Source organism: Ananas comosus, linkage group 15, assembly GCF_001540865.1.
Source record: "Ananas comosus cultivar F153 linkage group 15, ASM154086v1, whole genome shotgun sequence".
Taxonomy (NCBI): Eukaryota; Viridiplantae; Streptophyta; class Magnoliopsida; order Poales; family Bromeliaceae; genus Ananas; species Ananas comosus.
In genome coordinates this window covers 10819891-10838816 of record NC_033635.1, presented here as the reverse complement: position 1 = coordinate 10838816, position 18926 = coordinate 10819891, and the positions used below count along the sequence as shown (strand labels likewise).

At 33.8% G+C, this 18926-nt stretch overlaps 2 protein-coding genes across 3 annotated transcripts; one reads left to right on the top strand and one right to left on the bottom strand.

The window, feature by feature from the left end:
- Positions 8373-12719, top strand: LOC109720902 (probable receptor-like serine/threonine-protein kinase At4g34500). 2 transcript variants are annotated; one of them, XM_020248251.1, is made up of 7 exons: positions 8377-9133; positions 9528-9632; positions 9719-9841; positions 10877-11047; positions 11190-11319; positions 11706-11915; positions 12358-12719. In XM_020248251.1, exons 1-7 carry the CDS (start codon positions 8559-8561, stop codon positions 12445-12447), a joined length of 1404 nt encoding a protein of 467 aa, XP_020103840.1. In that variant the 5' UTR covers positions 8377-8558; the 3' UTR covers positions 12448-12719. The 2 variants fall into 2 exon arrangements, with proteins under 2 accessions (XP_020103841.1, XP_020103840.1); XM_020248252.1 differs by lacking the exon at positions 12358-12719 and having other exon boundaries at positions 8373-9133; positions 11684-11863.
- LOC109721111 lies at positions 13248-16582 on the bottom strand. The gene is made up of 4 exons (XM_020248528.1): positions 15903-16582; positions 14364-14488; positions 13542-13647; positions 13248-13510 (listed from the first exon to the last, which is right to left on the bottom strand). Exons 1-4 carry the CDS (start codon positions 16235-16237, stop codon positions 13480-13482), a joined length of 597 nt encoding a protein of 198 aa, XP_020104117.1. The 5' UTR covers positions 16238-16582; the 3' UTR covers positions 13248-13479.

Sequence of the window (18926 nt, the reverse complement as noted above, 5' to 3'; positions counted from 1 at the left end):
TCCGATAGAAAACAATACTTGGATGTTATCTTACCAATTAGGGATGTCAACAAGTCGGATTTTCAAAAATTCGACCCCGAATCCGAAAACCAAATTAAAATTTGAATCCGGATTCGGACCCGGCGGGTTTTAAAAATTCATATCCATATCCCTCCCCGACCAAAAACCCGAAATCCGAATCCGGACCCGAACCCGGCGGATTTTAAAAATCCATACCGTTGGATGAAGATCTAATGGATAAAAATTATTAAATATTTTATATATTATATAAATAAATAAAAATAAATTTTATATATATATAGAGTTGAGCTATGATACTTTTACAAGTATCACCATTATGGTGCTATTAGGTTTTAAGCCATTGGATCTACTTTTTGATTATTAATAGCCCTTGGATTAAACACTATTCCACCTACCATCATCATCTCAACCTCACATCTCTCCATCCAAGGGCTAAAAACACACAAGTATCACCCCCATGATACTTTTACAAGTATTCTAGCCCTACTCTATATATATATATATATATNATATATATATATATATATATATATATATATATATATATATAAAACTAAGCTGGAATACTATTAATAGTACCAATGACTTAGTGTTATTAAGTTTTCTGCCCTTTGATTAAAAGATGTGCGGTTAGGATGATGTGGGCCCTCTAGGGTTGAGTGGGTGGTTAGTTGAATAGTATAATCGAATGGATGAAAATAATAAAAGAAGTAAATTTAACGGTAGAAAACTTGATAGCACCAAATATTTTGTGCTATCGATAGTATCCCGGCCGAACTATATATATATATATATAATTTATTCGGGTTCGGGTTTGGGTTCGGATCGAGTACATACAAAATCCATACCCGTATCCATATCCGTCGAGTTTTTAATTTTTATACCCATAACCGAATCCATATCTATTTAGCTCGAATAAACCAGCCCAGTTCGGATTCAGATTCGAATAATATTTTAGGTATCCATACCCATTGACATCCCTATTACCAACTTTATAACCCCACATTTTCCCCCTCTCTCTCTCTCTCTCTCTCTCTCTCTCTCTCTTGACAAAGGAGAAATGGGCTCAAGGCCTGGGCCTTTATTTATCAGGATTAGGCTCAATACACAAAAGGATTGTGCTACTATTAACACTACTTTTGAGCTTCAATTGATTTTCTTTAATATTAAGTATAAATCTTACATCTTTGCATTCTAGGATTCACAAATTTTTTTTTGAATTTTAGTATATAAAACAAAAAAGTTGATAAGTATAGAGTGAGAATATAGAAGTTTGGATAGATGGTGTATAAATCTTACACTCACCCGACAGGTGTACAGATAACAATACCCCTCGAGGTATAAGTACTTTTTCCATGTAATTGTACGACTAATATAAGAGAACAAAACTGTCAACACTCCAGTGTGCAAGAATTTCTTTCCCACGTACTCACACATGGAACCTTCTCACCTAAACTGCAAACCTCTTCTCCACTCTTGATAGTGATCTAACAGCATAAAAGTTGAATTTAGCGTCGAATTTCATTTAAATAACCAACCACGTAATCCATGGCATAAAATGTTTATCTATATTGTGAATCATTAGTGCTAATTAACTATTTTAAAAGTATGTGCTTATAGAAAGGGCGCACTCAATGCCCTTAAGGGCTACGACAAAGTTCATGGGCTTCGACCTGATTCAACTCACCTGCACTTTAGGTTTATTGTTGGGTATCTTTCTGTTAGGTCAATTTTGAATCACAGCCCACTCAACTTATTAGTTTTTTTAGTCTATTATCACAGTACAGAAAATTGAACTTATTTCAGTCCAGTAAAGAACTCAATCCCTTACATAAGAGGGAGGAGAGATTAGTAATGTTTATCTGCTTCCTATATTGTTCATGTTAACACTAATCCACTAATCACCGATCGTCTCCAGCGCAAGTGGCAAAGAGCTTGATGATTAATAACTAATTAAAGTCCTAAGTTCGAATCCTAGTTGATTCACATTTCTATTAGCTCTTGATGTTGTATTATCTGATCCAATCATGATCTATGAATAGTACTTCAACTTTATTCTTCCAATGACTATCTAAAATTTAACTTATTATAAGAGGAAAAAGATATAAAAATATAATTTTAGAGTTTGTTGAGAATATGAATAGACATCTCAACCACATTGACTTGCAAATCTTGTGATTATTTTCTTTCCAAGTGTTGTGTGATCCATAGTATATAATAAAGCCAAATTAATTGCCCAACTTTTTGGTCTATATGTTCACACATTTTATTATTAGTCCAACATAATATATATATAGAAATGTGGCAACATCTTCATAATGCAAAAAAAACATTATCTTTAAATTTGAGAGAAATATTTAATTGTGGATTTGGAAGGTACAAGATTCATTGATATCCCTCCATTGACTCAGACCTCTTTTTTCTATTTTTCTAAATAATTCGATAGTTTTTTTTTATTACAGAATTATGTTTAAATATCATGTTATCTGAAAGATTGATCTGATAAAAAATATGTTTATATATTTAATTATAAAATAGTTTTCTATTTTTTTATAAGTTGTTGTTTGCTTGTAAACAGAATCTGCAGGATCTCTCTAGCTTAAAGCAATACCCAACAAGAGAAAAAGTCCAACCGTGTAAATATATATACATGACATATACAAACATATATGTCTCTTTACGTTGAAGTATAAATATATACATGTGTACAACCAAACCACTTATATGCATGCACAACCCATGTTTAAATTATCATTTCACAATAATTTAGCTCTTGTCAAAGGAATCAAATTAATATGTAGTTTCTATCATAAAACGTAATGCTAGGAATCAGGAAACATATAATATGATTAAATCATTCTCTTGAGATTAATTATTTTCTCTATTGTAAGTGATTAAGATGTATTTGATGCTCTAATTAAGAGAGAGAGAGAGAGAGAGAGAGAGAGAGCATTTGACTATAAGCCAAGTTAAAATATATACTTTCAGAAGCGAACAACAGTATTATTTTTGATGATAGAGCATCCGAATTGAATAAACTGTTCAGCTAAAAGCAGAAGCAGCGCGAGTAAGCTCTACAATAAATGGAAACAAGCACTAATATTGATAATAATTTATTTCTTTATTAGTGATTCCTTTGCCTACAATAAAGAGAACCAACAACCCTGCTTGTAGCAGTTGTTTGGTGCCAAACATGTGCCTTTTCACTCACATATCCTGTTGTTGGATGGATACATTCATGGGGCCTTGTTTGTTAATGCATGCCCAAGGGAACAAGCAAAACATGCATGTACACTAGCCTTAGGTTTGCTTTGTTTCTGTATCTCAGAGGTTGAATTCGTGATTTCGAGAAAAAGCGCAAACGTCGACGCTTGTTTCGGCATTGAAGTCGCGAGATCACTCGAACTCGAACTCACGGCTGTACGAAGATCAGCCTTTCAACTTTGGTGGGATCGAAGTGACGTCGAGCTCGCAAATGTGGCACTAGATTGAATTCGTGACTTCAGGAAAGTTGTAGGCGTTATATTCGACATCAAAATTGGTTTGACAGTCGAAGCTATAAAATGAGTCTCGCATTGTCTGATGATCATAAACTAGAACCGGAAAAGACATTTAACTTAACTTTTGTGCGGATCGTTACAATAAAACTCGCAACTTTTTCACTCTGAGACTTTTCGCTTCGAAACAGCTCTTTTGTCCTGCTTTATATGACTTACCTGATCCTCCCACAATTTGATGGAGGCTCACTACCAACATCCATAACTCCAAACGGGTAGAAACTCACCAAACGGGTCTCTACAGTACCCAATCTCATACTACATTACAAAATACGCGTGTTATGTCGCTTTACAAATCCTAGTCCCATGATATTACATGTATCTCACTACACAACAAAAGGTTATATATAGAAGGCTCTTGCGCCTTCGAAAGTACGTAAGCCTACATACTTGTAAATTATTTTTGATGATGGGATATTTGATTCAAAAATCGGCTCCGTTAAGTATGATCTACGCTATCAGAATTATTTAAAAATTTGACTTCGTTTGCCAAGTGAACGAATAGTCTCAAAATAAACGACTGAAAATAAAAATCTTACAAAAAATAATGAAAAAAGATTCAAATTTTGAGTCGGAAGTATTAATCTTGCTCTTGATGTTAAGCAGAGTTTTCTATTAAAGTTTTATATAATTTGAATTATTTTATACAGTTGAACTTATAAACATGTCACATCGATCACTAAAATAATTATTTTTGAAACTCTTTAATCAATTTGCAAATGATGTCGAAAAATTATGAAATTTAATTTCTAAATAATTTTAATAGCCGTTCCTTATCTGATTAATCTGTTGAATAATAATACTCACTAACAAGATTATTTTTATATTTGTATAATAACTAAAATTCAATAAATTTCATCTTTCCTTCATAAAATTGTTGCATTAAGAACACCAACATATCCTTATCCTCAATTAATATTGACAATTAAAGCTCCCAACAACAATAAATATAAGGTAAAGTGGTTCTCCATTTCCATTGGTTTAGTACACCAGTGACTGTTTGGTCCTACTATAAGGTACAGTATAATTGAATAATGTTTTACAAAAAAAAAAATACTATAATAAAATTTTACGAAATAAATTTATTTTTTTTATTATAGAATTAGGAGAATTAAATTGATGTTTTTGTCTTCAAAACACAACTTATTCTCGATTCCTAAATATTTAAAAATATTATCGCTAAAATAAAATTAGCAATGGCTGGAATTTTAAAAATCAGATCGAACTTGTCGGTCGATCCGATCGGACCGTGACCCTGTCCCTATGCAAATTTGATTCGATTCGTAAAACCAGAAAACGTTAAAATCCGTGTTTTAAGGTCCAATAAATCATTGTAATTTTAATTAAAACAATATAAACTATCATTTATCATAAATTATTGATTGGATAGTTTAATTAGTTTAGTTTAGGTTTTTTTAAAAATAACCTCTCTAAAATATATTTGCTTATTTTCTTTATCTTTATTATTTTATATACATAATTAATAATTTATTATTGACCCAAATGTTTCGAGTTTTTTGTTTATAATTTGGGAAACAAATTCAAATTAAATTGGATATTTATTTAGTTTAAAGATTTTTTTTTTTTTTGGGGGTGTGTTGCTATAATAAATTATTATTTATAAGATATTTAAAAGTGGGACCCACTCTCAAACGTTCACTAAAATGAGCGCGCCCCCACCGTCCGCGTCGTTAAATGCGTCGACGGACGTGATAACCCGCTCCGTTCGTGACGTTTGTATTTTTCTGCGGGGCCCACATGCACGTGATGACGTGGATCCATTCTAAGCGGTTTGTAAGATACGTTGGTGCGACTCAGCCCACAGCTGATGCGGCAGCTCCAGGTGGGATGGCGCGACGCTGCCACGTGGCGCGTCTGGGGAGTTGCCGAATTTACGTAAATGCCCTTTCGCGTTCCTCCGAGGCGCGAAGCATAAAAGTCGTGGGCCCCACCCCCACCCCAACCCAAGCCGTTGGAGGCGTTGTCATTTTGCAAAAAGAACCCTGAAGATTCCACGCAACGGATTTTTACAGTACAATGACTAAATTGCCCCTGTCCCAAAATTGAGTCAAATTGTAGTAATGAGACACTTTAAACGACTTAGTGTCTGTTTGGTTCAACTTAGAGTGCAGTTACGACTATATACAAATTTAAATTTTATATTTAATTCAATACATTTGATTCAATTGTTGCACAATTAGAGCTATATGAGTCGACTCCACTGCAACAACTGAAATTATACTTATATTGATTACAGTTCTAACTGTAACAGTTGAAAAAAATAATTTTAAACAAAAGATTATAAACTTGTCTCTCTCTAATAATCTTTATGTATAGGGTAATCTCACACCACCTTATATATTAAGTTATAAAATTTTATAAATATGTTTCTTAATCGCATTATTTATAATTACAGTGCTTAATTTCGATTACATGTAGCTGAATAATTAAGATGCATATAATTATAGCTACTGTATTTTTAACTGCATACATCTTTAGTTATATTGTATTTATAATTACAACGAATCAAAAGGCTCCTGAATCATATTGCCAACAAAATATTCTCGTAATATTTTTCTTTTCACCTCTAACCAAATAATATGGCTAAATATCAAAATATCAGAAATATCATATAATTAAGAGATTGTCAGATGTGACTCGAAATCTACTATCGTTTCAGGTTCGGATTTACGACTCGCCGACAGCTTCACGGTGCGACCAATTTGAAAAAGAAAATTATGGAGAAAGGGGCGGAGCCCCCTGCGGTACGGATCGGATCCGAAACCCGTTATGAGTTTTCTTTTTCGTTTTTGCTCTAGAGACGTGTGATCGTGGTTGGTTGTAATCAGAAGAATATTGTATTCCCTTTTCGTTCCATAGTGAAGTTCTCTCTTTCCTCGTCCGTGATTTTTTTTCTGCAAAAAATTTTCCATCTAAATCTGTGTCTCTTTATTTTCTGCTTGTGGTTTGATTGTTTTTGTATTCGTCATTTCGTTTCTGTTTGTGCGGTTGTCGTAACAGAGATGAACAAAATATTATAATATTTATTGTTTTTGTTTTAGCTTGCAAAACTATTTATATGAAAATTTGGAACGTGATCTGCTTACATATCGAAAAAAAAAAAAAAAAAAAACCTATGTTGCTTTTAATAAGATAGCGATATTAATGATTAGAATTTTCTATTTTCTAAAAAATAAAATACTGTGGTCGACAAAAATTTACTCTGAGTTTAACTATTGGCTATTTTTTGAGCTAGGCTAGAATATTTTTAAAAGTAAATAAAAAATAAATTACTTTCATATTATTTTTATTTATTGTTAAATATGATACAGCTTAATTTTTTGAATTTTGTAGAAATTAAATTTCATAATTCAACGGTAAAAAAATATCATAAAACTGTGATATTCAATTATATAAATTTTAAACACATTAAATTATATATTAATAGTATTAATTAATAATTTTGAAGTCCAATCGTGAGAAATATTATAAAAATAAATTATAATCTATTTCACTTCAAGGTGTGTAACCGACACCATTAAAACCCAAGGGTACATAGGTAATTTCACTCTTCGTAAGAACAATTAAAAAGGCTTAAAAGGGACCAAAAAAGGAAAAAAGAAAAAAAAAAGGAAAAATCACTCTCTTATAAAAGCTCTTCGAACCGCGGTATTACCGTAATTTCCTTGAAAACCGCGCCCTATTCATTCACCGCTTCTCCACGGACATTTTTTTTATTTTGTCTTTTGTAAATTTATTAAGGGCTAATTGCATGCAAATCCATACAAATATAGTAAATTAAAAATAGATCCCTAAAATGTTTAATTTTTACCTATTGTTTCTGTAAAGTTGTAATATTTTTAAATATTTTCTGCCGTTAGAATCCGTTAAAAAAATTTAGTTAACCACATACTTAATCTTGATTAGTTTATGAGAAAAACTTCAAATAACACCTTTGGTTTCACACTTTTTTACTTTAGTATCCTGTAGTTTAAAGTGTATCAATTTAGTGTCCTGTGGTTTTATTTTTATCTCTTTATTATCGATTTCACTAATTTTTTTCGTTAAATAAATGACAAAGTTAAAACTAAAGGGTACTAGAGTAAATATTCGATAAACCTAGGTGGGATGTCTGATTTTTTTGTACATAATTTAACAAAATATTAATAAAAAAGCAGACAAAAAAATAAAAATAAAATCACAGGACACTAACATGATACACTTTAAATCACATAGTTCTAAAGTGAGAAAGTGCGAAACCATAGAAATGGTATTTGAAGTTTATCCTAATTTATGAGATAATTTAATATTTTACCTCTTTTATATTATACTATTATAATTTTTAATGAAACAAATTTGTAATGACAAAATTAATATTTTACTTATTTATTGTTAAAATATAGACAGTTCTCAAACAGTAACAAGCCAGAAGGATATATTTAAAAATATTAGTATTTTTGCATGGACAAAATATGAAGTTAAACTTTATAGGGATATATTTGTCATTTGTTATGTTTGTAGGGACCTTTATGCATTTAACCTATTTATTAAATATGGGATAATATTTATTTTTACTTATTAAAAATAATTTTTTTTAAAAATAATAATAATATAAAATATTAAGCTTTTTTGCCAAGTTTTTCATTATGCACACACCACCGTCGCTTTCCCGGCGATGAACGGATCGTTAGAGATAGAGAGAGAAAGTGATGCAGAGATAGAGAGAGAGAGAGAGAGTAGAGATAGAGAGAGAAAGAAGAGAGAGAGAGAGAGAGAGAACGCTCTATAAGATAGAGAGAGAGAGGAGAGAGAGAGAGCGCTATTTAAGAGAGAGAGAGAGAGAGAGAGAAGAGAGAGAGAGGAGGAGAGAGAGAGAGCTCTTTAAAGCTAAAGCTCCTCACACCCGCTACATTCCACAAGCGCGCGCGCGCACTCTCTCTCCTCTCTCTACTTTCTCTCTCATCGGCGGAGGCGCCGGTGATGGACGGAGTAGCCCCCTCCGGCGGCGGAGGCGGCGGCTCCGGTGGAGGAGGCAGAAGCTTCCTCGCGGAGAGAACGGGGGTGCTCGGACTCAGGATCTACGTGCTCTTCGCCATCGCCGTCGCCGCCGTCGTCGTAGCCGCAGCCGCCGCGGCGGCGGTCGTCTGGTTTCTCCGCTCCGGCGATCGCCGCCTGGGGAAGAAGCACCCCTCCCGCTTGATCCCGATGTCGTCGAAGGAGGTCCCCGCCGCCGATCCCGCGGCCCGCTGCGGAGAGGGGCCGGGGGAGGGGGGGGAGGAGGAGAAGGGGAGGGGGGCGGAGAAAGGGGCTCCGAAGGGGTCGACGGGGTCGGGATCGTCGTCGTCGTCGTCGTCGTCTTCCTCGTCCTCATCCTCCTCGGGGGGGAAGAGGGGGAACATAGGGTGGGGGAGGTGGTACACCATGGCGGAGCTCGCCGCGGCGACGGGGGGGTTCGGCGCCGGGAACGTGATCGGAGAGGGAGGGTACGGGATCGTCTACCGAGGCGTCCTCGCCGACCACTCCGTCGTCGCCGTTAAGTACCTTCTAGATAACAAGTGGGTTTGTGCTCCATAATTTTCCTTAACTTTTACTTGATTATAACTCTAAACTAGTTGAATACTTTGTTATACTACAATCTAGTGGTTTTTTAAATTTTTTACTGCTTATAATTTGACCCAGTAATGCATTTTTTTTCCATTTTGACGCATTTAAGCTATAGATTTAGCAAAAGAAAATTGAAATACTCAATGATTATCTAATACTTCTACGTTTGATTTGATGCAAAGAACTAATTTGGCCCACAAAGTTTAAGTTGGTGTAAAAATGATTTTGTAATGTTAGGTAATTACTAAGATATTTTAACCACATCGACTTTTATAGTTGGAATTGTTGCATTAAATCTAGTGGGTCTAGACTCATGATTCTAACAATTTTGTTTATTTTATTTAGGGGTCAGGCAGAGAAGGAGTTCAAGGTGGAGGTTGAAGTAATAGGGAAAGTGAGGCACAAGAACCTAGTGGGGCTAATTGGGTACTGCGCCGAAGGGACTAAGAGGTAATTTTTTAAGGTCCTAAACTTAGTTTCTTTTAGTTGGAAATGGGATCTATGTTCTACTTAATGACTTGCTAATGCAAATTTAGGATGCTCGTATACGAGTACATTGATAATGGGAATCTGGAGCAGTGGTTGCGCGGAGAAATCGGCCGTGCGAATCCACTGACATGGGATGCGAGAATGAAAATTGCTATCGGAACAGCAAAAGGGTTAGTTTCTTATCGACTGCTATAACCTTACTAGTTGGATTCCATGTAATGGTAGTGGTTGTTTTCATCATTATGGACAGAAGTTGGATATTTCTTGTGGTATTCTTTTGTGTGCTTTGTAAAACAGTGTGCTTGAGATGTTGAGAAACTCAATTTAGGAGGAAATTAACGGTGTTTTTTTTTGTGGATTTAGCACCCCGAAAGTACGTGTTGTAGGAATGTTGAGAAGAATTGTAAAGAGCATGTATTTCTGTTTACTAGGATACTCTTTTTTATGTTTTCTTCTCAGATGGGTTCTAAGAACGAATAATGTGTGGAATTAGAAATGGTTAGTACCTTTCAGTGGTGAAAGATATTGCTAGTTAATTAAATGTCAGTAGGTATCTTCTAATTCAACCTTCACGTTACACAAAGTGCGATGCGATTGGTTGAGCTTTTTATATATTTTGTTTGAGAGTTTAAAGAAACCTATTTTAATTCACTAATAAGCCAAGATATTGTCATAGGCTAAATATCTAACAATAGCAAAAATATAGAGAATTTGTTCTTAACCAATAATGCTAAATTGTCCACCGTCAAGCATATGTGCCAATGAAACTTGATATTCTCGCAGCGAAATGGTTGGTTCCTCTTTAAGTTGTTTCTTGGTTATCAGTTAAATGCCATAATTGCCATTTCTCTTGCTTCATAACTTGAGCAAAAGAAAATAGGTTTCTGTTGCTTGTTAGGACGTTTGTTTTTAATGGATTTTGATCTTTAATTAAGCATCTCAATCAATTTGTTTTTTGATTTGACGACTTGACTTTTAAGCAAAGTTGGTGGCAATCATAGGTAGGTGAAAAACGTACCAATTTCATAGACTAATCAAATATTGCATTTTGCTGGTATTCCGTACTTCTTCAGAACTATTACATGTTTGCTGCAATTGCTCTATCTGCATTCTTTTTTCTTTTTTTCTTTTTTTTTTGTCCGTTTGGAAATTTGTTGCCGAATTTGCAATAATTGGAACTCTTCTTGAATCTGTTATAATTGCAGAATAGCATATTTGCATGAAGGGTTAGAACCCAAAGTTGTGCATCGCGATATTAAGTCCAGTAACATCCTTCTGGATAAACATTGGAACCCTAAAGTATCAGACTTTGGATTAGCAAAGCTTTTGGGGTCCGGCTCAAGCTACGTAACCACACGTGTGATGGGCACATTTGGGTATGTTTATTTCTTTCAAATGTGCTTAAATAAGTACCCATCTCTTTTCTTGTTGTTACAGAGAATTTCATCCTCTTTTTTTAATGGTTTAGTTCATCAGTACAAGGCATTAAGTAAATGTACTAATTGAGTAAATACACAGGTATGTAGCTCCCGAGTATGCGTGCACTGGAATGCTCAATGAAGGAAGCGATATTTACAGTTTTGGGGTACTTCTAATGGAAATAATATCAGGTAGAAGCCCAGTGGATTACAAAAGGCCATCAGGAGAAGTGAGTTTTTTTGTGCATCTCTCATTTCTTATTAAAGAAAAATTATTTCTCGGACCTGGTCCACCATATCACCCAACAAGCAGCCCACAATTTCCAATCCTAGAGGCCTTGAAATCGAAAATGTAGACCATTGGATGTGTTCTTTCTCCTCTAAATAGTCTATGTATGTCAAAAATTAATTAGGCATAAAGTAATCCCAGAATATCAGTTGTGTTGAAGGGGTTTGTAGAATCAATGTCGCATCCAATGGCTCAGAGTTTCACTCCAAGACCTCTAGAATTGAGTTTTAGGAGACCCTTCCATGGTGAACTCGTTCCAAGCAACATTTTTTTGTGCTCAAAACATGCCTAATATTCATTCATAGAAGTGCTTCAATTCCTGTCCAGGTAAACTTGGTGGAATGGTTTAAAGGAATGGTTGGGAGTAGGCGTGTTGAAGAAGTGGTGGATCCATTAATGAAAGTCCCGCCCTCTCCGAGAGCATTGAACAGAGTGGTGTTGGTTTGTCTTCGATGTATAGATTCGGATGCGCAGAAGCGGCCAAAGATGGGGCAAATTGTTCACATGCTCGAAGGAGATGAGTTTCCCTTCCGCATGGTATGATTATTCACCGAAACCATTAGCTTCATCGAGTTATATCGCAATTTCCTTTTTCTCTTAGAAAAGCATTTCTCCACATAGCATGTCAATACCGCAACTTTTTCGAATCTCTTATTTTTCGATTGACCTCATTGTGCTTGAGTTCGAGCTCCGAACTATGAACACGTTGATCGACTATGATTCTCGCCACAATACCAAGAACCAAGTTTATATCAACCGCATAACTACTATAGCGAGATGCTTATGATTCTCCAGTTCCTTCGCAATTCTCCAGTATTGGACTTGTTTGCTAATACCATTTTACATATTAAATGTAGAACCTACTTCTATATGTTTGTTAAATTACACACAGCATATTTCTCATTATTTGTTTTGGTGTTCGATTAACACGGAAAAAGACCAATATTGTTTTCTTCAACTTTGTGCATTTTGCATTTAGGAACACCGAACGCCGCGAGAATCAAATCGAGCCACACTTCTATCTGAGAAAATCGGGATCGCTAATTCGGAGAGGTCACTATGGAGATGAACGCATGCAGGAAAGGTAAACTACTTTTTGTATTCCTTGTAAATTAATTGATGTTTAATCTGCAGAATGTTTTTCATATTCTTTTTTTTTTTTTTTATTCTAGTTTCCATTTTCTTTTGAATTGCTTTATCTAGAATTGTTCCCAAACTAATCTTTTATGTATTAAATTGTGGCCATTGTAGAGACACTAAGCTGTGGTAGCAAATTTGTATTCACTTCTTTTGGATTAATTTTTTATGTTGCTTGTGTAATACATGGTTTAATTTCCATAAGTGGCTTTTTTTGTTTTTATTTTTTATATGTGTGTGTGTTTCCCACTTAGATCATTTGCAAGATCAATTCATAATGTAACACTTCAATAATTCCACAGTAGAAAATATAAAGCTACGCATCTTAGTGATAATAATTAAATATTTTGGACCGGTAATTCGGGCTTAACTATTATTAATAGTTGATCTCAGATACAAATATCAGCCGAAAGTGTGAAATTAAATATTCTACGCGACAAAATGCTACGCCACGAGCCTGACAGTTTCGTCTGAGATCCAATTTAGACCTAACGAGGATGTCAGGATGTAAAGGAAGAGAGTTTGTCATGCATCAATAGTTCTAAGAAGAAATTATCATTGCCAGCAAATCGAATCATTACACACAACAAATTCAACATTAAAATCATGGTTGTGCTTTGCTGTTAAAATTCATCAAAATGACATGAAAATTTGGTTTGCTTGAACCGATTTTCAACATCTGAATTCTATTATCTTTGTTGAATCAAAGGTACTCTCGAAACATTAGTAGAATGAGATTGGGGAAATTATTTCTAATCTTAATGAAAGCTTATAATTAAAAACATGCAATCCATAGATATTTAAGAAAGATGAAAGAAACAAAAGCAGGGATTAAGATTTACATGAGACCAAAAAGTTTGTGATCCTTCTCTCAACTCTCGCAAAAGGTTCAAAAAAAAAGAGAGAGCAAAACACACACAGATCCAAGCCATATGATCACATATAACAACAGTTCGTAATTGACTTAGTTTTTCTCTGCCGCAACAGCTCCTTGATAGTTCGTAATTGATTTAGCTTTTCTCTGCGGCAGCAGCTCCTTGATCATGAGCGTGGCCGGTTGCGGCTGCATCATCAGGTAGGTTTCGAGCTTTCTCCTTCTCCTTCACCTCGCTGCCCTGCGTCTTGTCGTACTCTTAAACCAAAGACGAAAAAACGCAACAAATTAACATTACACCCCCAAAAAACAAAAAAAAAAAAAAAATTGTATGCATCGCATTTGTACGAAAAATATATAAAACTTTTGTAAGTCATTTCTCTTAAAGTAAACTTCAAATATCATTTCTATAGTTTCGCACTTTTTTACTTTAGTTTCCTATGGTTTATAGTGTATTAATTTAGTATCTTATAATTTCATTTTTTTCTTTTTGTCGGCCCCTCCGCTAACTTTTCGTTAAATCATATACAAAAGCCTTCAGGTATCCTTCCTATAGTTTATCAAATATATTCACATTAATGCCCTTTAGCTTTACCTTAAACACTGATTTAACGAAAAAAATTAAAGGAGATAACAAAAAAAGAAAAGAAAAAAACAACATGGTATGAAAATAATACAGTTTAAACCACATGATATTAAGTGAAAAAGTGCGCAGCCACCGGAGAGCCCGAATTTCACACGTTAAAATCAAATATACTAACATTAAAATTTGTAAAAATTAAGTAAATATTTTTATTTTTTTGAGAGATAGATAGCATGTAGCTAGAAATGTGAATCAACTAGGATTCGAACTTGGGTCTCGAATACCAACCACTAAATCTTTTGCCACTTACTCTAGGAACAATCAGTATAAATATTTTAAAATAAGTTATAGTTCAGATAAGTTATGTATATTTTTTTATGTAATAATATACCTGGATGGTTTGCGTGGTGTTCATGGTCCTCTGTTGCATCATCGCTTCGCCCGTAGATTCCCCCAAACCCTTCCTCGTCCGACCTTGTCCCGTATCCTACCCCGAACGAGTGCCACATCGTATCCCTATACATACGCAAAAATTAATAAAGGAAAAACTTCAAAAACTCCCATGTGGTTTCGTAGTTTCTCACTTTGGCCCCCTGTGGTTTAAAATGTATCAATTTGTCCCCTTATGGTTTCGTTTTTATCTTTTCGGTAGCTTTTTCGTTAATATTTTATTAATTATATACAAAAAACTTCGAATACCCATCTAGATTTATCAAATATACACTTTAGTATCCTTTAATATTAACTTTATCACTAATTTAAGAAAAAAAATAATAAAATTGATAAGAAAAAGAGAAAAAAGAAACCACAGAAAGATAAATTGATACGTTTTAAACTACAGGGGCAGCAAAGTGAGAAACTACGAAACCATAGGGAGGTTTTTTAAAATTTTCCCATTAATAAAAGAGCCAAATTTAGCAGAGGAGAGAAGTTTTAAAGAGGGAAAATGCTCCACTTACAAACATAGTTCATAATATTTTACACATTTTTATAATTTACATCTATTAAATATCGCGACATATACTAATTTATAAAATAGCACTACCCTCGAAACAATTTAAGTTAAAAAAAGAAAATACCACTCATGCATCTTATGTACGGCTCATTTGAATCGAGACTATCTAATCTTTAAAATTTTGAATAATCGAGATTATCATATTATGTAATTTATATCAAAAATATTTTAAAATAAAAAATATATTAAAAATTATTAATATTTTTTTTTTATACAACAAGGACTACAGTATGATCGAGCATGTTGCCCTATCCGTTACCGCGTAATTTCTTAAAAATATTTTTAAAATTTTACGAAATCAAAAACTAAATTTTTAAAAATCAGCAAAAAAAAAAGAGTAAATATTTACAGCGAAGTATTTTATATTTAACGTATCAATGAAGAAAAAGAAAAAAACAAGCAAACAAATAAATAAGAGTAAATTTTAAATATCATTCCTATGTTTTCTTACTTTCTCACGTTAATACCCTGTAGTTTAACATGTTTCACTTTAGTACCATCATGTAATTTTATTTTTCTCTTTACGTCAATCTCTTCGTTAACTTTTTATTAAATCATATACAAAAACTGTCAGATATCCCACCTATAGCTTATCAAATATTTACTGAGTAATCTTTAATTTTAACTTTATCGCTGATTTAATGTAAAAAAATTAGTGGGAAAAATAACTAAAAAAATAAAATAAAATAAAACCACGGGATACAAAAATTATATATATATATATATATATANCCCTTGGATTAAAAGATGTGCTGTTAGGATGATGAGTAGTATATATATATATTAAATCACAAAATACTAATGTAAAAAGTACGAAACTATAGAAATAGTATTTATAGTTTTTTCAATAAATAAATAAATAAATATATGCGTAGATACATATAGATGTACCCAACGGCCTGGCGGGGTTCATACTTTTTCTTGTGGTTGTCGTCGTCCTCGCCGTGGCTGTTCTCGTCGTTTTTCTCCTTATTCTCCATCCCCTCACGATTGCCGGGGGACGGCGCGGTGCAGAAAGCTGCGCTTCGAAAAGCGGCGGTGGTGGCTCCGCCGCGGCCGATCCCCCACGGGCTTAGGAAACGATGGTGGTGCGGATTCAAAAGCAGTGTCGTCGTCGTCGTCGTCGTCGTCGCCGCCGCCCCGAGGATGCTGATCCCGGGAGTCTTAGCAGTAGTAGCAATAATAGTAGCAGCAGCAGCAGCAGTAGTAGTAGAAATACCAGTGAGGCTGCGCCACCCTCTCAGAAGCATTACTACAAACACCTGCTGTGCACATCTATCTCCTTCGAACGCTATCACACGTGCCCTTTTATAGCAGTCACAGTAACAAGTAGTAGTGGCAATAGGACACGTCGACAACGCATCGTACCATTTCTCTTATAATATATATATATATATTATATTATTATATATAAATATTATATATATAAAATAAAATTCGAAGCGCTTTGCCCCGCCCCGTGGGCGCGTGGCACGTGTGCGCCCACGCGGCGCGCGCGACACGTAAGAGCGCGCGAGGTCGCCCCTGTCGCCTCGTGCCTCGGGCACGTGTCCCACCGCCACAATTTTTCCTTTTTATAATTTTTTTATTTTTTTTATTATTACNTGCTTGTGTATTTACATACATTTATAGAGAGAGAGAGAGAGAGAGAGGGGGAGAGAGAATATAAGAGAGATGAGCTCACAAAGTTGTGACCCGTCTCATCTAGAATCCCAGCTGCAGCTGAAGCGTAGTTGAACCCAAAACCGAAATTTGAGGATGAAGCCTCGGAATATGGCGGAATAAAAGGTAAACCCAACAACTCGGCTGAATCAACCAGAAAAAAAAAAAAAAAAGAAAAAAAAGAGAGAGAGAGAGAGATCTCTCTCTTTAATTAGCGAGAACTCGGTAAGTAATTTTTAAAAAAGAATTTAACTATTTTTAAGTTTTAATTATTAGAAAACACCAACAAATGAATTATTCGACAAAGTTAAAACTAATACTTGATAGTAAATCAAAAGCATTGCCAGCTAAAATTTTATCAGACATTTAGGACTTAACACATGTTAATAAATAGGGTTAATCGCATACCGCTCCCCATTAAGTGTAAACATATCAAATAAGAGATATATTCTTACAAGATTTAATTTTTTATTTTTATTACTATAGAAGTCCTAACATCTTTAAATAAATCCATATTGTTAGTAAAATATTGCTGACCATAAGTAAAATACTTAAGTCTGATTAGCAAATGAATTAAATAGACTCTTTACCCCTCTATATGATTGAATAAAAAAAATTTTGAAAGGATATTTCGGCGGTTGAAATTTTTGAAAGAATATATTTATAAGAGTCAAAATGTTTTTAAAAAATAAATAATACTCTAGCGGTAACAAAGCAGGAAGACAAATATAAATATCACTGGACCGGACTTTTATATGAATAATAAAAATAAAAAGTTAAATTTTGTAACAATATATTTATTATTTAATATGTTTAAAAAGAGCTGCTATATACAATTAATCTTAATAAGTAAGTTAATAAATTAAAGCGCTTTTGAGTTGCTGGAATCGTATTCTCCATATCACTTTTTTTTTTTTTTTATGGATTCTTTGTTTTGTATTTTAAATTTATGTATGTTTATTTACTATATTTTTACTGTTTTTCTTAATAATATTGTTACTATGGGATCTCTTTTTTCCTGTCCATCTCTATTTTACTACTACCATCCAATTTGTAGTACAAGTACTCTAGCATTACCCACGAAATTACATTTCCTCGTGTCATTAACGCACTATAACACGCAAACAATTTTGTAGATGCATACGATTCCAAACAAATTAAAAGCGCAAAATAATTAGCCTAGAAGCGGGCAAGGTAAAAGGGCACTTTTTTTTACAACGTGGCCTCCTAAATAGCTAGGAAAATAAAAGGGTGTATTCACATTAAGAAGGATTATTATTATTATTATTATTATTTAATAATAAACTCAGTCGAAGAAGATTAATTACAAAAGGAAATGGGCGTGCAAATATATTCCACAATCTTAACGAGTGCGAAGCATAGATTCTTAGAAAGAAAATGTACTCACTCTCCTCCACCAACTGAAGGCCATAACGAAAAGAGACCCCCTAAACGCAGCACATACTTCACATGTTGCAAGTTCTGAGGATGGTGCTTTGATTACCTGCGGGGTTATTATAATAATAAAACACACAATATATATATATATATAGTAATCCAGTCGAGAGTATGCGATTTAATAAAGGATCTTGGTGGATTCGAACCACCATCCTCCCAGGATTTAGACCGGGCGCTCTTACCATTTTGAGCTTAAAGATCCACGATTCAAACGGTAACGAACAGAGAGCATTGATGCACGATAAACGGTAATCGACCTCTCTCCAAAACCAAAACGAAAAAAAAAAAAAAAATCAACTTGGACCATCAAGAGCGTCCCCATACCTTCAGTCAGTTCAGAATAGATTCAATAATTTACGATTACCCACCCTATCATTTTACCACATATTATTATTATCCATTTCCACTTCACGATTCATAATTTATAAGAACATAACTATTCTAAAATTTAAATTTCGATTCCACTCCAGTATGATTCAATAATTTATAGTTTTTTCCCACATTATAGTCCTACCATTTTAAATTTTACTTCACTATAATAATAGAATGTCCTTTAAAAAAANACCCTTGTCCCAACAACCAATTTTATTTAAATATAAGGGTGTGTTTGGTTCCACATAAAACTGTAAAAAAAAAAAATTTCAGTGAAAATAATATTCTACATAATTTATGTTTGATTTAAACAAAAAAAAAAAAAATTTTCAATTGTTTGATTGAGAGAAAAAGAAAATTATAAATAAAAATTACTATACATATTTTTTATTTTACATTTTTATATTATTAATACATAATTATTATCATATTAATATTATAATTAAT